This window comes from Miscanthus floridulus, chromosome 4 (genome assembly GCF_019320115.1).
Source record: "Miscanthus floridulus cultivar M001 chromosome 4, ASM1932011v1, whole genome shotgun sequence".
Taxonomy (NCBI): domain Eukaryota; kingdom Viridiplantae; phylum Streptophyta; class Magnoliopsida; order Poales; family Poaceae; genus Miscanthus; species Miscanthus floridulus.
This window is the reverse complement of record NC_089583.1, coordinates 42531245-42550875: the sequence shown is the minus strand read 5'-3', so window position 1 is coordinate 42550875 and position 19631 is coordinate 42531245. Positions and strand designations below refer to the sequence as shown.

The 19631-nt window shown below is 41.5% G+C and overlaps 1 protein-coding gene across 1 annotated transcript in view; it reads right to left on the bottom strand.

Moving 5' to 3' along the window:
- LOC136548440 (uncharacterized) overlaps window positions 1-19631 on the bottom strand; it is a 36632-nt gene that overhangs the window by 2532 nt on the left and 14469 nt on the right. The window contains exon 4 of the mRNA XM_066539969.1: window positions 300-2045. Within this exon, the coding sequence (XP_066396066.1) occupies window positions 300-2045 (1746 nt within the window). The remainder of the gene's footprint in view (window positions 1-299; window positions 2046-19631) is intronic.

The window sequence follows — 19631 nt, the reverse complement described above, 5'->3', positions numbered from 1 at the left end:
CAGGAAGTTATCATGAATATTTCTTCCCCTGACAAATGCGCTCTGATTATTTGAAACCATAGAAGGCAGCAGCGGAGCAAGCCGGTTGGCCAAAACTTTTGTTACTAATTTGGCAAAACTATGAATCAAACTTATAGGCCGATAATCCTTGACATGCAGAGCGTCCATCTTTTTGGGCAACAGGGTGATGAAAGCAGAGTTAAGTAGTCTAAATTTGAACACATGCCCTCGATGTATAGAATGAAAAGCAGCCAGCAAGTCACTTTTGATAATATTCCAGCAAGACTTATAGAAATGACCTGTAAAACCATCTGGTCCCGATGCTTTATCAAGGGACAAATCGCTGATGGTTGCCCATACATCCTCTTCTATGAACGGGTCCTCCAGGGAGGATAGGTCCATAGGCTGTACGCCAATCTCATCAAGATTAATTGAGAAATTCTGCTCTTCCGCCGTACCAAGCAATTTGTCATAAAAATTTAGGACTGCTTCCTGTTTGTCTTCTTGGGAAGTAACCAGCCGGTCCTCTACTTGCAACTTTGCAATAAAATTCTTCTTCTTTCTGAAGCGAGCTTGCTGGTGGAAAAACGATGTGTTTGCATCACCTTCTCGAAAGTAAAGGATCCTTGAACACAGATGGGCGATGGTTCGTTCAAGGGAGGCCAAACCAAGGCAATGGAGCTTGAGCTTCTTGCGCAACCATTCCTCACTAGCAGATAGCTCACGGGAGTCCCTTGCAATCTCAAGTCGATGAATAATCTCCTTGGCCATCTCTATCTGCAACTTAATGTTCCCAACCTTCCTTTGACCCCACTTTTGAAGACCTCTGCTAAGGCGTTGTAGCTTGAGAAAGAGGCGCTCAACTGCACAATTAGTTGGAATAAAAGTTAAGATGCCATAGTCAAGTCTAAATAAGTCTAGCCAACCAGATCTTAGATCTTGAAGCATTTCCAACAAGATATCCTTAACCTGATCCCAAAAGACTTTAAAGAAAACTGCAGGAAAACCATCTGGTCCAGGGGCTGAACTATCTCTAATACTCTTCACCACCTCTTCTAATTCTTTAAGAGTAAATGGTTTAGTTAGCTCCTCATTCTCCTCCATAGTGATTCTGAAATCTTCACTCCAAAGATTTGGATCTAGCCTGATATTTGATTGAGGTTCACTCCCAAACAGTTTCTTATAATAATTGGTGATATGGATCTTCAAGCTCTCAGTTTCTGTAAGCACCTCTTCATCCTCTTCTAGAGATCTTATCATACATTTTCTTTTCCTCCCATTAGCAATACCATGGAAGTACGTTGTATTAGCATCACCCTCCAGTAGCCATCTTTCTCCATCTCTAGTCTGCCACATCACCTCTTCTTTATTGTAAATATCAACAAGCTCCTCTTCTAAGCTATATCTGCGTTCCCATTCTCTATCCTCAAAAGATCTCCTCTCAGCTTCCTTGTCCGAATCCTGTATTAAAAGTAGCAGATCTTGCTTCCTTTCCTTCATGTCACCACCCCAGTTCCCATTCCAACCTCTCAAATATTTCCTAAGCCTTCTAGAGATGACCTGCCAAGCATCTATACTACTCTTACCCAGTCTGTCTGGCCATTTGGAAAACACCCACTCCATAAATCCTTCCTGTTTGGTCCAAGCTGCCTCAAACCTGAAGATTTTTGACCTTACGCTTCTTTCAGGGCAGGTCTCAACCACCAAAGGATTGTGATCAGAACCAATCCTGGTGGCAGAATGGGCATAAACCAAAGGAAAATGGCTTTCCCAAGTGGCAGACATAAACACTCTATCCATCATCACCATAATGGGATTGATATGCTTATTGGTCCAGGTATACTGACCTCCTGATCTGTGTAATTCCCTCAATTCAGTATTAGCTACAAACTCATTAAAAGCATCCATCCAGAAAGTATTGACATTTCCTGATGATTTCTCCTCAACTCTTCTTACTAGGTTGAAATCACCTCTAGCAAGTAATGGCACCTCTGATTCATTAATTGACACCTCTAGTTCAGATAAGAACTCTTGCTTCTTGTTATCTTGCACAGGACCATACACATTGAATACCTCCACTTAAAATTATCCTCTCTATTAGTCAACACTATACTCTGAAAATGATTGCTCTCCTCATAGTCTGAAATTTCACAGATATCATCATCCACCCCTACCAACAGACCACCTGAATGACCTTGAGAAGGCACCCACTTCCAAACAAAATTGGAGCCACCACCAAGAGCAGTCACCTCTCTATTAGTAAAAGATTCCTTGATAGTTTCACTTATACACACACAGCTAATTCAAAAATCATTAATAATCTTCTTCAATTGAGCCCTCCTACCTTTACTTCCCAAACCCCTAATGTTCCATAACAAAATATTCATTTTGATTTATCAGGTATTTTGAACATTTAGCCCCTGATTTATCACCTCTAATTCCTTAGACACCTCTTCTAAAGGATTAGTGTGGCAGAACCGCCTAATCTAATGCCTCACAGGAGTACTTGTCTCCCATTAGACACTAAGCACTTGAGGGAGAACACTAAATTACTCGGTTCCGTCGGGCACACCCCAGGGGAGAAGCTAAAAATCCACATGTTTGCCATCGGGATCACAAATGAGAGAATAAAGCTTACATCATTCTTAACCATTTCTTACACCACTTGTAGTACAACATCAAAGTATAATATTTATTAGTATAACAACAGAATGTAATCATATTACCAAGGTTATGAATAATTTATTGTAACAGCGGAATATAAACATGTGATCAGAATTACAACGGAAATAATTATCTATTCATGGCATGATGTAATATTGATATATAAATTATGACAACAGATTACAAAACTTTCATTTACAAAAACATTTGGTGAAATTTATAAATAACAACTACGATCGCAGCATAAGGAATCCTCGCTGAGCCCACCAGCATGTATCCACACACAAGGGTCAGCTCTAGCATCCACCTATCACCTGCAACAGGGGAATAAAACCCTGAGTACTCAATTGTACTCAGCAAGACTTACCCGACAGGAGGAAAAAAAAAGACTCTAAGGATATGTAAGGCTATCTGGCTCGTGGGTTATTGTATCAGCAGGAATCATTACTAAGAGTGCGTCCTTATATTCAATTTTTATTAAAAGCCGCATTGGTTCATTAACTAGCCCTTCTATGTAAGCACCTGTGCTACTTTCAAGCAGGTGGTAAGCAATCAGACTTCCCTTTTCATCTTCCATCTTTCATCTTTCAATTCTTACTACGATGCTAAACCGTAGACAAGCCATACCAGATTTCCTGGCGATTCACAAATCAATGCTCCCAGCTGGGTACCCCGAAAACACATGCCCCGCTTGTACCCTAGGCACAACTAGGACCAACCCATCACTCTCCTGTCCCGGGTGTCCAGGTCCCCGTCCAAACTAGGACTCCAAGCCCCCATCCCTGAGTCCCGAACTCAGTGCGGTGCAAGGACCTCCTCCACCAAAAAAAACCCTGACAGTCGGTCCGAAAAGAGCCGGATCCACGACAAGAGAGCAACAAGTCTTCCAAGCACCCATACACAAGTATGTGCTCGGGATAATAAGTTTATGACCTGTCTAGAGCCTTATGCAACGATTGGTCCTTAACCGACCAGATAGGGAAAACCGTGTAACCAAGCTATGCCCCGAGTCCACGGTGACACAACCTCTTACACCCACCAATACCCAAACCATATCCCTGCTTGGTCACCATTTTTCCTTTCCACCATTTATATTTTCCAAGTGATAAAAATACAGTAATATATTTTCTATCTCTCACGAGTGACAGGCAATGACTCGGCTTCTACCGGAGTCCTATAGCATAGCATTCTACACGATCCTGTCATACTAGTAAGACCATATGATCAAGATATATATATATATATATATATACATATATATATGCAAGTGGGTTTCATTCAACTCCTTAAAACTTAATGCACAAATATAATTTAAACTACAGAAAAGTAGGGATTATGCACTGGGGCTTGCTTGGGTACAATATATTAAAAAGTTAGTATCTGCATCTTCAGATCATCCACCATCAACTGAATAGAAAACCCATTGCATCATCTCCTAGAGAGAATACCATTACACCATCTTCAGATTCCCAATCATCCTTCAATTTATGTTGATCCATCATCGTACCTATATGATATGCATTGATGCAAATGCATAGATATAAGCAACCAACGACAGCCAAAATGCTTAGAAATCCGATCATGCCTCACAAACTAACAAGCTCGCTCTAACGACGACCGTACTTATGCTATATATACATGTTGTCGGATAAGGCGTATTTCCCAACAATTATTTTAGTTATATAAACCTAAGTTGTTTCTTTATCCTATTCCATTAATTTAATCTTTATTCGCAATAGGACATCATTATCTAATTAGCAACTAGTTATTCCAGAGCTACAACAATTACAGTGAATAACTAATATTGCTTGGAGCCTACTATATAAATTTCAGATTCAACACTATTGCCAATTTATCAGAACAATTCCTACAAGTTATCTTTCTATAATATTAAGTATCCCAAATTAATTATATAGCTCCTTAGATTATTATCCCACCATGTGAACAAATTACACTAGCAGGTAGGTCATGATTTTAGGAGCCTAACAAAACTGGTTTGGCATTTTTATGATTTTTATTTGATTTATTACGGATTTACAAACTTCAACCATTTTAAAAAAATAGTAAACTCAGCAAAAAAGGAAAACAACCCACAGGTGGCACGAGGCCCAGGCGGCCATGGCAGACCAGCCCACGGTGAAGCCCAGCAGTGGACAGCACAAGGTCGGCCCAGCAACGAGGCATCGGGCACGCGCAGGCACGTGTGGCCTAGGCGCGGTGGCCACCGGCCAGCCCAGCGGGGCGGGCGACGACTGAAAGGTCCTAGTATGGCTAGAGGGGGGTGAATAGCCTATTTAAAAATCTACAAATCAACTAGAGTAATTTGATTAGTATGACAAAAGGCGAAATGCAAACTTGCTCTAGCTCTACAAGGGTTGCAAGTCACCTATACAACAATTCTAGTTGCAACGATTACTAGACACACAACTTGCTATGATACTACTCACTAAGAGCTCTCAATCTTGTTACACTAAAGAGCTCCACTAGATGAACTTAAATAACAAATCAAGCTCTCAATTCTAGTTACACTAAAGAGCTTGCCACAACTAGTTTGCAAGAATATAAAAGAGTGAGTAAGATGATTATACCAACGTGTAGAGGGATGAACCAATCACAAGATAAAGATTAAGCCAATCACCGGGAGAATGCAAATAACAAGAGACAACCGATTTTTCTCCCGAGGTTCACGTGCTTGCCAACACGCTAGTCCATGTTGTGTCGACCAACACTTGGTGGTTCGGCGGCTAAGAGGTGTTTCACAAACCTCGTCCACACGATTGGACACCGCAAGAACCTACCCACAGGTGAGGTAACTCAATGACACGAGCAATTTACTAGAGTTACCTTTCGGCACTCCACCGGGGAAGGTACAACTCCCCTCACAATCACCGGAGACGGCCACGAACAATCACCAACTCATGCTGATCCTCCACCGCTACACCGAGCCATCTAGGTGGTGGCAACCACCAAGAGTAACAAGTGAATCCCACAGCGAAACATGAATGCCAAGTGCCACTAAATGCAATCACTCAAGCAATGCACTTGGATTCTCTCCCAATCTCACAAAGATGATGGATCAATGATGGAGATGAGTGGGAGAGCTTTTGCTAAGCTCACAAGGTTGCTATATCAATGAAAATGTGCAAGAGGGTTAGCTAGAGCCGGCCATGGGGCTTAAATAGAAGCCCCCATGAAATAGAGCCGTTGTACCCCTTCACTGGGTACTGATCAGGGTGACCGGATGCTTCGGTCCAGTTGACTGGACGCTGGATCCAGCGTCCGGTCGCCCGATGTAAGCCACGTGTCATTCTGAGTTAAACCTGAGCCGCCAGATTTCAATGGCTATGAAGTGACCGGACGCTCTGGCACAAGTGACCGGACGCTCAGACCCCAGTGTCCGGTCGTATCCATAAGCTCCCAAAACCATCTTTTGCCGACTGGACGCATCCGGTCATGACCGACCAGACCTTGCCAGCGTCCGGTCACGCTGTGACTACTTACTATGCTGACCGATAACATGACCGGATGTAGCACTTTAGCGTCCGGTCGCTGAGCGACCCAGCGTCCGGTGCTTAACCCTAGTCACTGTGCCATCCGACAACTCAACCGAACATAGCCCTTCAGCATCCGGTCGCTGGGTGATCCAGCGTCCGGTCAGTTGACCGACGCCAGCATCTTTGTGATCAACTCTATTTCACTTCTAACTTCTCCACCCTTGCTCAAATGTGCCAACCACCAAGTGTATCACCTTGTGCACATGTGTTAGCATATTTTCACAAACATTTTCAAGGGTGTTAGCACTCCACTAGATCATAAATGCGTATGCAATGAATTAGAGCATCTGGTGGCACTTTGATAACCGCATTTCAATACAAGTTTCACTCCTCTTAATAGTATGGCTATCAATCCTAAATGTGATCACACTCTCTAAGTGTCTTGATCTCCAAAACAAAATAGATCCTATGGTTTATACCTTTGCCTTGAGCTTTTTGTTTTTCTCTTTCTTCTTTCCAAGTCCAAGCACTTGATCATCACCATGGCATCATCTTTATCATGCTATGATCTTTGTTTGCTTCGCAACTTGGAGTGTGCTACCTATCTCATGAACACTTAATAAACAAGGTTAGCACTTAGGGTTTCATCAATTAACCAAAACCAAACTAGAGCTTTCAATCTCCCCCTTTTTGGTAATTGATGACAACCCTTACACAAAGATATGAATTAAAGTTCAATTGAATCCATGTTGCTTGTCTAAGCATATTTACCATGTGTAAAGGAATATGGACAAGTTTCATGAATTCCATATGGTAGCAATTGCTCCCCCTACATATGTGCCAAGAGTTTGGATTATAGCTTGCACATATGCTTAGATAGGAAATATATTAGTCAATTTCTACTAAATGATGCTAAGGTATAAGAGATGGACCTTTGAAGCGTGATACCAATCGGAGTGCACCAATATACCATCCTTAGCACCATAAGTAACTAGATATATACACAAAAACTAGAATACCCCATGTGATGAGGACATCACTTCTTCAGAGATACCCGCTGATCCTCCTCCAACCGTCATGCAAGGTCCAATGACCTAGGCTCGAAAGCGACAACTCAATTTAGAGGTGAACTCGTTCTTAAGCGATACTGTTCATACTTTTAAGAATAGACTACTACCTAATGATGTTATCTTGCTTGGGAACATTGGAGAGGGTCATGAAGGACTTAGAGGAAGTGGAGGAGGTGATGATGACCAGCAAGGACGTCCAACACAAGCCGGAGGCCTAGTCCAACAAGAATTTGAGTCTGTCTTGGCCTCTAGGACTAGTCTGCCTTAAACTGGTCGCCTAGGATGCATCCAAACTCCGTTTCAATAATCCATATATGGATGGAAAGCTAATTTGATAAGGAAGCCAATCCAAGTGGTTTCACGTCAAAAACTATTCGGAATCAATAGGAATCATCGAAACAAGTCAGCGTCCAGAATCTGCCAGGGTGCTGCGACACCGTCTTTTGGTCCGTTGGACCATGTATCGAGTTTGGGCCCATTAGGGACGCGTCCAGGGGTCTTGCACGACCCTAGAGTCTTCATAAACAGCCGCCGTGCCTCCATTAGGGTTCGGTTTTTGCTTAAATTAATCTGTCAAGAACAGTTTCGCCATTCATCGGTTTGTGAGACCCCAACTTTGTGAGATAATCATTCATCTGCAATTTGGTTGCATTTTTTCTTGTTCTTGCTTGTGTTCTTCGTTGCATAGGCAGGGATTAGCCTTCTCGGTGAGGTCAACCTGGTCTGTGACTTGGTTGATAACCAGAGGAGCTGTGGTGCTAAGATTGCAGGGTTCGATCTTTCGATCTGAAGCCGGATTGGTGTGTCATTCTCCGCCATAACGATAGTTACCATCACCTGACGGAAGATTAGGATCCCCGTATCCATTAAGTGTTAATCAGAGCTAATGTATACCATCAGGTTCACTTTTATTCCCTAGTTTGAGTGTTTCGCATTCGCCCCATAGTCCAGTGCCATACTCGTTTTTCCTGTCCTAGAACCTTCCACGCCATAGCCTTTGCATATTTTAGTTTCAGAGTCCATCGTGTTGAGTTTGTGTCCTGGTCGAGGTCTTGTTGCTGGTTAGGTCATGTTAGAGTCCAGTTCGTGTGTTTTTCCCCATCGTTTCCATCAAATCTTGGCTGTTGTGACCAATTTTACACACATTGTTCCCGTTTTGTCCTCTAATTCAGAGCTAATTCTTAAAACTAGTCTAGTTTTCACATACGAACTCCGCTTTCCATCCCCAGCTTTGTCGTGGTTTGAAATTTTTAGATTGGTCAAAAGTGGTCACAAGATCCTCGTTTCGTGGTCACAAGGTTTTTGTCGATTTTGATCCAATTTTCTGAAAATTCCACAGGCCACGTCTTTCACTTGTTTGAGCTCATATTTTCTGTGGTTACTTATTTTGTGCCCCTAAGTGAAGGAAAAATATCAAAAAAAATAAAATAAAAAAGTCAAAATTTCCTAAAAAACAACGATAGCCCAAAAAATAGAAAAAAAAGAGAGGGGCAAAAGAGGAACAATATTTATAGGAGCACATAGAGAAGACCAAAGTGAGCTGTGTTAGCGTGTGTTGTCTGGTTCCTTGTTTGTGTTGCTGTCTCCATCCACCATACTTGTTTTTCTCACACCTATCACCTTGCTATCCACCATACTTTTGTCATACACCTGGTACTTGCAACACTTTAGACCAGCAACGAGAACTAGTACTTTGGACTATAATTCAACATTACTTTCTATTACTGACTTATGTGCCAGATATACATATTACTCTTTGTTTGCCTTCCAAGCTCCATAAACTCTTCAGATCAGTACAGACAAAGAGCCTTACAATTTCGGTACCACTGCCTCATAGGTATCACGAACCAGCCACCGGTTGTACCGCCCACTGCTTGTGTTGGTAAGAACTTTGTAAGAGCTTGGTAAGACGCTTCCACTTGCTGTGAAAAGTGACACCACTGCAACCACGTAGTCATTTGGTAGGGATAACTTTCACCTGTTTGTTCCTGTTTTTGTGTTTTCAATGGTAGGAGGTGAACAGACTAAAGATAACAATCCTAAGGGTTTCAGCGAGTGTGTTAGTCAAGAGCAACTATAAGTTGTTGTAGAGGATGACCAAAAAAGGATGAATGAGGCCATCAGGAAGGCCGTCACTTACGCACTCATTGAGCTCAACATTGGCAATTGCATGGATAGATTGGACAAGCGAATTTCCACGCTAACTGACAAGGTTACTGAGTTGGAAACCTTTGTGGCGGGTAACAACGACGTCTCCAGCAGCAACACCGATGGTCAAGACACGGTGTATGATGCCAACGGGAACATAGGTCGAGCAGCTATCCGACAAGAGAGATTACGACAACGTCTTCGCCGCAACACGACAGGTATGGGTGGTGTCCACCACCACCACCGTCAAGGTAATAATCACCGTGTGTCCAATGATCCTTATGCTAAAATTAAGTTCACAATACCATCTTTTTCGGGTCATTATGATGCTGAGGGATATCTTGATTGGGAGATGACGGTAGAACAAAAGTTTAGTGCCCACCTTGTACCTGAGCAGCATAGAGTTAGACAAGCTACTAGTGAGTTTAAGGATTTTGCTATTATTTGGTGGAATGGGCTAGCTGCACAGGATGCTTTACCTGGTACGTGGGAAGAACTTAAGGTAGCTATGTGTGATCATTTTGTTCCTCCTTCTTATCATAGAGACTTGCGTAAGAAATTGATGCGTTTAGAACAAGGAGATAAATCTGTACAGGATTACTATGGTCAGCTCCAAAAGGGATTGATACGCTGTACTGTTGTGGAGGGAAACGAAGATGCCATTTATCGTTTTTATTCGGATTTGAGGCATGAGATTCAGGACATTGTTAATTATAAAGAATTTAACACTGTCAACCAGTTGTTTCAGTTTGCTATGCTTGCAGAAAAGGAATTGCAGGGGCATGAACAGCAGGGCAAGAGCAAGGTTAGCACCAGCACATACACGCCACGCTCAGCAGCATCTTTGGGGCTGACCAAGCCAACCACTTTTTGGACGCCTCCACCAGCGAGCAAACGACTAGCAACCTCTGGAGTTTCCGCTACACCTAAGGCACCCCCGCAAGACCTTCAGATTTAGGTAAAAATTCTTTGCAGGTGCCTACCAAGAGTTCCTCATCCGTTGTATCGACGGGACGCACTTTGGGTATTCAGTGCCACCACTGCCATGGCATTGGCCATGTGCAGAAGGATTGCCTAAGTCAGCGAGCATATATTGCTACAGAAGATGGTTACATCAGCACCTCTGACATTGAGGATGAAGAAGACCAAGATGCAGATGAGGAGGATGGCGAAGTCCTTGGTGATGAGGCCACAGCGTCCTATAGGAGCATCATTGTACAGCGGGTGCTCAGCTCACAAGTCCAGCAACCTGAGAAGCTACAACGCCATAACTTGTTCTAGATTTTCTTCGTTATCAACGACCGTCGAGCACGTGTCATTATTGATGGAGGTAGCTGCAACAATTTGGTGAGTTCTGATTTGGTCAAGAAGCTTGGCTTGACCACACGCCCACACTCACGTCCATACCATATTCAGTGGCTAAATGATTCTAGTAAAGCAAAGGTAACATAAACTTGCAGAGTTTCATTTTCCATTGGTTTTTATGCTGATTCGGTTGATTGTGATGTGGTACCTATGCAAGCTTGTTCACTTTTATTGGGTCATCCTTGGGAACATGATAATGATGCTACACACCATGGTACAAGTAATAAATACACTTTTGTGCATAAAGGAAAGAAAATTACTTTGGTACCTTTGACCCCTGCTCAAATTGTACAAGCTAATAGAGAACGCGCTGCTAGTTTCAATGATGTTCAATCTGAAAATTAGCAAGTTGCTAATTCTATTTTCCCACCTAAAAAAGATAAGTCTACATCTATTTCTAAGCCTGAGGGGATTAAATTGAAGGGTGGTGTTATGCTTACAACAAAATGTGACTTTGCTGAAATTTCTGATGATGATATTTGCTATGCTTTGGTATGCAAATGAGCTATGTTTTCGCTTGATGATATTGTTAGCTCGGTACCTCCTGCTGTCACTAACCTTTTGCAGGAGTATGAGGACATTTTCCAGCTGAGATACCCCCAGGGCTGCCACCTATGAGAGAAATAGAGCATCAAATCGATTTGATTCCAGGAGCGACTTTGTCCAACCGAGCTACCTATCGAACCAATCCTGAGGAGACTAAGGAAATTCAGTGGCAAGTCCAAGATATTTTGGACCGTGGGTATGTACGTGAAAGCCTTAGTCCTTGTGCCGTTCCTATACTTTTGGTTCCTAAGAAAGATGGAAGTTGGCGTATGTGTGTTGATTGTAGAGCCATCAATAATATTACTATTCAGTATCGTCATCCTATTCCTAGGCTAGACGACATGCTTGATGAGTTGTGTGGTTCTATAATTTTCACTAAGATTGACTTATGAAGTGGCTACCACCAAATTAGAATGAAACTTAGAGATGAATGGAAAACCGCGTTTAAAACCAAATTCGGGTTGTATGAGTGGTTAGTAATGCCTTTTGGTTTAACAAATGCACCTAGCACTTTTATGCGCGTAATGAATAAGGTTTTAAGAGCTTTTATTGGACATTTTGTGGTAGTTTACTTTGATAATATATTGATTTACAACAAGTCTTTTGATGAACATATGGATCACTTACGTGCTGTTTTTAATGCTTTACGTGATGCACGTTTATTTGGTAACCTTGGGAAGTGCATCTTTTGCATGGATCGAGTTTCTTTTCTTGGCTATGTTGTAACTCCACAGGGAATTGAGGTGGATGAGATGAAAATTGAAGCCATAAAGAGCTAGCCCATTCCCCGAACCGTCACACAGGTGAGGAGTTTTCTTGGTCTTATAGGATTCTACCGCCGCTTCATCAAATATTTCAGCACCATTGCTGCCCCATTGCATGAGTTGACGAAGAAAGGAGTGGTGTTTCATTAGGGAGAGGCACAAGAGGAGTCCTTTGACACTTTGAAGGACAAGCTTACACATGCACCATTGCTGCAACTTCCAAATTTTGGTAAGACTTTTGAGCTAGAATGTGATGCTAGTGGAGTTGGCATTGGTGGTATTTTGATGCAAGATGGTAAACTAGTTGCTTACTTTAGCAAAAATTTGCATGGTCCTGTTCTTAATTATTCCACGTACGATAAAGAATTATATGCACTTGTTCGTTCTTTGGAGACATGGCGTCATTATTTGTGGCCTAAAGAATTTGTTATTCATTCTGATCATGAATCGCTTAAGTATCTTCGCTCTCAAAATAATATGAATCGTAGGCATGCTAAATGGGTTGAATTTATTGAATCTTTTCCTTATATTATCAAACACAAGAAAGGGAAGGATAATGTGATTGTTGATGCTTTGTCTAGAAAATATACATTGCTGTCCCAACTTGATTGCCGGATTTTTGGTCTTCAATCCATTAAAGAACAATATGCGCTTGATTATGATTTTAAGGATGTGTTGCTTAATTATAGAGAGGGATGCACATGGAATAAGTTTATGATCAGTGATGGGTTTTTATTTAGAGCTAACCGCCTATGCATTCCAGTTGGTTTCGTTCATCTTTTGTTGTTGTAGGAGGCACATGGAGGCGGATTGATGGGACATTTTGGTGCCAAGAAGACGGAGGAGGTGCTGTCCACACACTTCTTTTGGCCAAGGATGAGGCGAGATGTAGAGCGGTATGTGGCTCGGTGTGCCACATGTTAAAAAGCTAAGTCATGGTTGAACCCACATGGTTTGTATATGCCTCTTCCTGTTCCTTCTACTCCTTGGGCAGATATATCTATGGATTTTGTGTTGGGATTGCCAAGGACTAAGAGGGGGAGGGATAGTATTTTTGTGGTGGTTGATTGTTTTTCTAAGATGGCACATTTTATTCCTTGTCATAAGAGCGACGATGTTGTTCATATTGCTGACCTTTTCTTTCAAGAAATTGTTTGCTTGCATGGTATGCCTTCTACTATTGTATTAGATCGCGATGCAAAATTCTTGAGTCATTTTTGGCGCACGTTGTGGATTAAATTGGGGACCAAGCTGCTGTTTTCTACAACATGTCATCCCCAAACTGATGGGCAAACTAAGGTTGTGAACCGAACATTGTCCACCATGTTGAGAACTATTTTGAAGCGTAATTTGAAGATGTGGGAAGAGTGTTTGCCACATGTAGAGTTTGCATATAACAGGGCAGAACATTCCACCACCAAGGTAAGTCCTTTTCAAGTAGTGTATGGTTTTAACCCCCGTGATCATATTGATCTTTTGCCTTTACCTACCACTGAGAGAATACATAGTGATGCTAGAGAGCGTGCTGATTTTATTCGTAAGTTGCATGAAACAACTAAAGCAAATATTGAAAGCATGAATGAAAAGTATAGAATTGTTGGTAGTAAAGGTAGAAAAGAGATTAAACTTGAACCAGGTGATTTGGTTTGGTTACATTTAAGAAAAGATAGATTTCCTGAGCTACGTAAGCCTAAATTAATGCCAAGAGCAGCTGGTCCTTATAAGATCATTGAGAAAATAAATGATAATGCCTACAAACTTGAATTGCCACCCGAGTTCGGGGTTAGTCCCACTTTTAACATTGCAGATTTGAAACCTTATTTGGGAGAAGAAGATAAGCTTGAGTCGAGGACAACTCCAATTCAAGAGGGGGAGGATGATGAGGACATCACTTCTTCAGAGGTACCCGCTGATCCTCCTCCAACTGTCATGCATGGTCCAATGACCTGGGCTCGAAAGCGACAACTCAATTTAGAGGTGAGCTCGTTCATAAGCGATACTTTTCATACTTTTGAGAATAGACTACTACCTAATGATGTTATCTTGCTTAGGAACATTGGAGGGGGTCATGAAGGACTTAGAGGAAGTGGAGGAGGTGATGATGACCAGCAAGGACGTCCAACACAAGCCGGAGGCCCAGTCGAACAAGAATTCGAGTCTGTCTCGGCCTCTAGGACCAGTCTGCCTTAAATTGGTCACCCAGGATGCATCCGGGCTCTGTTTTCAATGATCCACATATGGATGGAAAGCTAATTTAATAAGGAAGCCAATCCAAGTGGTTTCATGTCAAAAGCTATTTGGAATCAACAGGAATCATCAAAACAAGGCAGCATCCAGAATCTACCGGGGTGCTGCGACACCGTCTTTTGGTCCGTTGGACCATGTATCGAGTTTGGGCCCATTAGGGACGCGTCTAGGGGTCTTGCATGACCCTAGAGTCTTCATAAACAGCTGCCACCCCTCCATTAGGGTTTGGGTTTTGCTTAGATTAATCTGTCAAGAACAGTTTTGCCGTTCATCGGTTTGTGAGACCCCAACTTCGTGAGATAATCATTCATCTGCAATTTGGTTGCGTTTTTTTTGTTCTTGCTTGTGTTCTTCATTGCACAGGCAGGGATTAGCCTTCTCGGCGAGGTCAACCTGGTCTGTGACTTGGTTGATAACCAGAGGAGTTGTGGTGCTAAGATTGCAGGGTTCGATCTTTCGATCTGAAGCCGGATCGGTGTGTCATTCTCCGCCATAACGATAGTTACCATCACCTGAAGGAAGATCGGGATCCCCGTCTCCATTACCATGAGATCAACATTAAAAGTAAGGGTCTAGTTTTTATAATGTGAGCATGAGTCTAGTTACTTAACCTATGCATGCTAGTTTTTCATTTTATCACTCAAACCTATAGCTAGCATACACCATACAAGCATGGATATTGAAATTTAAAACTTGTGCTATGCAAGCAAACATATGAAATGCACATCAAAATGCAACATACAAGTTTATAAGCTTGCTCCCCCTACTTGTGTGCTCAAAATTTTAATTGGTCCCTTTCCTTTATCATATCTCTCCCCCTTTGTCAAATACTCCCCAATCACTCATATCTTTGTTTCTCTCCCCCTTTGTCAACAATTAGCACAAAAGGTGAGCTCAAATTATAGATAGGTTGGGGTGAAATCATGTGAAATGAGGATCATTTTCCCAATTTGGTTCAATCTAGATTACTTGCAAAAGATATTTAACTCGGTTTGATCCAAGGACAAGCTTCTTCACACCTCTAAGTAAGAGTTATCTTGTACCATGTTGAGTTAAACACTTATAGCTCATTTTCTAAATCAAACACTAGGTTTGCAAGTCCACAAACATGTCATATGCTACCACTAGATCATTTCAATCATACAAGCAATAGTGGTACCATACAAGCATCAAATTCATTTGATTTTCATGAATGAGCCTATTCAAATGTGAAACATGTCTAGATGCACTAATCATGTCCTTAGCAAGGATGTATGCCATGCTAATCAACCTTTACCTTAGATTGCTCGAAGGAGAGGCATGTCATATAATGGGGGTGCATCAACACATATTGGAGAAGTCAAGTATGTTTAATTCATTCCTTAGCTTACAAAACCTCTTCTCATCAAGTTGCTTGGTGAAGATATCGGAAAGTTGATCTTCAGTGCCCACACTCTCAATGCAAATGTCCCCTTTTTGTTGGTGATCTCTTATGAAATGATGGCAGACATCAATATGCTTTGTTCTTGAGTGTTGAACCGGGTTGTTGGTGAGCTTTATGGCACTTTCATTGTCACATAGCAATGGCACTTTCTTGAATTTGATCCCAAAGTCACTCAAGGTAGCCTTCATCCAAAGTAATTGAGCACAACAACTACCGGCCGAAATGTACTCCGCTTCGGTGGTTGAAAGTGCTACACTATTTTGCTTCTTTGATGACCAAGACACAAGTGATCTTCCCAATAGTTGACATGTGCCATATGTGCTCTTTCTCTCAACTTTGCATCCCGCATAATCGAAATCCGAATATCCAATCAACTCAAATCTTGCTCCTTTGGGATACCATAATCCAACATTTTGTGTATGCTTCAAGTACCTCAATATTCTTTTTATTGCTTTCAAGTAACTTTCTCTTGGTGAGGCTTGAAATCTAGCACATATGCATACACCAAACATCACATCCGGCCTTGATGCGGTCACATAGAGTAGGCTTCCAATCATAGACCGATACATCTTTTGGCCCACCATGTTGTCACTAGCATCACTATCCAAGCTTCCACTTGTCCCCATTGGTGTATTAATAGCTTTAGCATCATCCATTCCAATTTTCTTGAGCATGTCCTTGATATACTTGCCTTGACTCACAAATGTGTCATTCTTCATTTGCTTGATTTGAAGACCAAGGAAGTAACTAAGCTCTCCAATTATAGACATCTCAAACTCACTTGCTATCATCTTGCCAAACTCCTCACAAAATTCTTGATTTATTGATCCAAAGATGATATCATCAACATAGATTTGCATTACAAACAAGTCATTTCCAAGCTTCTTAGTGAAGAGAGTGGTGTCAACCTTTCCCATCTTGAATCCTTTAGAGAGTAGGAAATCCCTCAATCTCTCATACCATGCTCTCTTTCAATCCATACAAAGCCTTTCTCAACTTGTAAACATGGTTGGGTTTCTTTTCATCTTCAAAACCAGGAGGTTGCTCAACATACACAAGCTCATTGATGTACCCATTGAGAAATGCACTTTTCACATCCATTTGGTACAACTTGATGTTGTTGGCACAAGCATAAGCTAGCAAGATCCTAATTGCTTCCAATCTTGCAGCCGGGGCATATGTTTCTCCAAAGTCAAGACCTTCAACTTGAGTGTAACCTTGAGCCACTAATCTTGCTTTGTTCCTTATTACTATCCCATCTTGATCTTGCTTGTTTCGAAAGACCCACTTAGTTCTAATCACATTATGATCCTTAGGCCTCTCAACTAAATCCCATACTTGGTTTCTTGTGAAGTTGTTTAGCTCTTCATGCATAGCATTGATCCAATCAACATCCTTCAAAGCTTCATCTATCTTCTTAGGTTCAATAGATGACACAAATGAGAAATGCTCACAAAATGAAGCCAATCTTGATCTTATTTGCACACCTCTTGAAATATCACCAATGATAATGTCCAATGGATGATCTCTTGCAACATTGGTTGGTTGAAGCACTTGCACTTGATTGCTAGCATTTGATTGATCACTTGGTTGAGATGATGAACTAGCCATTTGTTGATCTTGCATATTGCCATTACTAGTGCTTGCTTGGATTTGATCATGACAACCACTAGCTTGCACATTTGAGTTAGAGAGCACTTGATTCTTGTCATCTTCAACATCAATCACCTCTCTAGGCCTTATATCACCAATATCCATGTTCTTCATTGCATTGACCAATTGAGTGCCTCCTACATCATCTAGATTCTCATCTTCCTCTTGGGAACCATTTGTTTCATCAAATTCCACATCATGAACCTCCTCAAGAGTACCACTAGCCAAATTCCAAACTCTATAAGCCTTGCTAGTAGTGGAGTAACCAAGCAAGAAACCTTCATCACATTTCTTTTCAAACTTGCTCAATCTAGTGCCTTTCTTCAATATATAGCATTTACAACCAAAAACCCAGAAGTATGCTATGTTGGGCTTTCTTCCATTCAATAGCTCATAAGGTGTCTTTTCCATCATGGGGTGACAATAGAGTCAGTTGCTATAGTAGCAAGCCATGTTGATTGCTTCGGCCCAAAATGAATGACTCACATTGTACTCACTCAACATTGATCTTGCCATATCAATTAAGGTTCTATTCTTTCTTTCAACTAGCCCATTTGATTGAGGAGTATACTTGGCCGAGAATTGATGTCTAGTTCCAAATTCATCACATAACTCATCAATTCTTGTGTTCTTGAACTCACTTCCATTGTCACTTCTCACTTTCTTGATGGTTGTTTCAAACTCATTGTGAATGCCCTTGACAAATGATTTGAATGTTGCAAACACATCACTCTTATCAACAAGAAAGAACACCCATGTGTATCTAGTGAAATCATCCACAATCACCAATCCATATTTGTTTTCACCAATGCTAGTGTATGTGATTGGTCCAAACAAGTCCATGTGCATTAACTCAAATGCCTTAGATATGCTCATCATGCTCTTCTTAGGATGTGTGTTACCAACTTGCTTTCCAGCTTGACATGCACTACATAGCTTATCCTTCTCAAATGTGACATCTTTCAAGCCTCTAACTAAGTCATGCTTAATCAACTTGTTCAATTGTTTCATTCCAACATGACCAAGCCTTCTATGACATAACCATCCCATGCTAAACTTAGTAATCAAACATGTTGACAATTGAGCTTCTCTAGCATTGAAATCCACTAAGTATAGATTCTCATATCTAAATCCTTTGAATATCAAGTTAGAGCCATCTACACTTATGATCTTTACATCATCCACACCAAATATGCACTTAAAACCAAGATCACACAATTGAGCTACCGATAATAGGTTGAAGTTCAAGCTCTCTACTAGTAGCACATTGGAAATGCTCAAGTCATTGGATATTGCAATCTTACCAAGCCCTTTGACCTTGCCTTTGCCATTGTCACCAAATGTGATACTGTCAAACCCATTGCTCTTGTTTTCATTGAGTGAATTGAACATTCTTGAATCACCAGTCATATGTTGTGTGCACCCACTATCAAGCACCCAATGCCTTCCTCTGGCTTTATAATTTACTTACAAAAGAAGATCAATTCTTTTTAGGTACCCAAACTTGCTTGGGTCCTTGTAGGTTAGTCACCAAGATCTTTGGTACCCAAATGGCCTTCTTCTTTGGGCCCACAATTGGTGTACCAATGAACTTAGCCTTCACACCATTGTCACCCTTATAAAGCATGTAACAAGAATCAAATTTTATTGAGGATACATTAGGTAGCTTGTTCTTGTTAGTCTTGCAATTTTGCTCTATATGCCCAACTTGCTTGCATCTATTGCAAAACCTACCATTGCCCTTCACAAAGCTAACTTTGGGAGTGACAAAGGCCGCCTTGCCTTTCTTGGGGGTATAGCCTAATCCCTCTTTGTTGAGAGAAAACCTTTGGCTACCCAAGCACTTTAGCAAGCGGGCATCTCCACCATAGGCATTGCCTAAGGCACGAGTGAGCTCATTCACCTCCTTCTTGAGGGTCTTATTTTCCATTTTTAGTGAGTTTTCACAAGTGAGACCATTGCTCAAAGGTGAAGTGGAAGTGGTAGTGCTACAAGAAGTGTTAGTGGGAGCAACAAAAATAGATTCATCAATAAGATCACATGTTAGTACCATATCACATAATATGATCACTTGCTCCTTCTTGGCTTCATCCACTTTGACTTGCTCAATGAGAGAGGAGTGAGCCTTTTCAAGCTTAGAGTGAGCTTTGCCAAGCTTCTCATGGGCTTCCATTAGCCTCTCATGAGTGGCATTGAGCTCATCAAGGGATTGCTCAAGAGATTTGACTTTCTTGTTCAATTCCTTGCACTCCTTTCT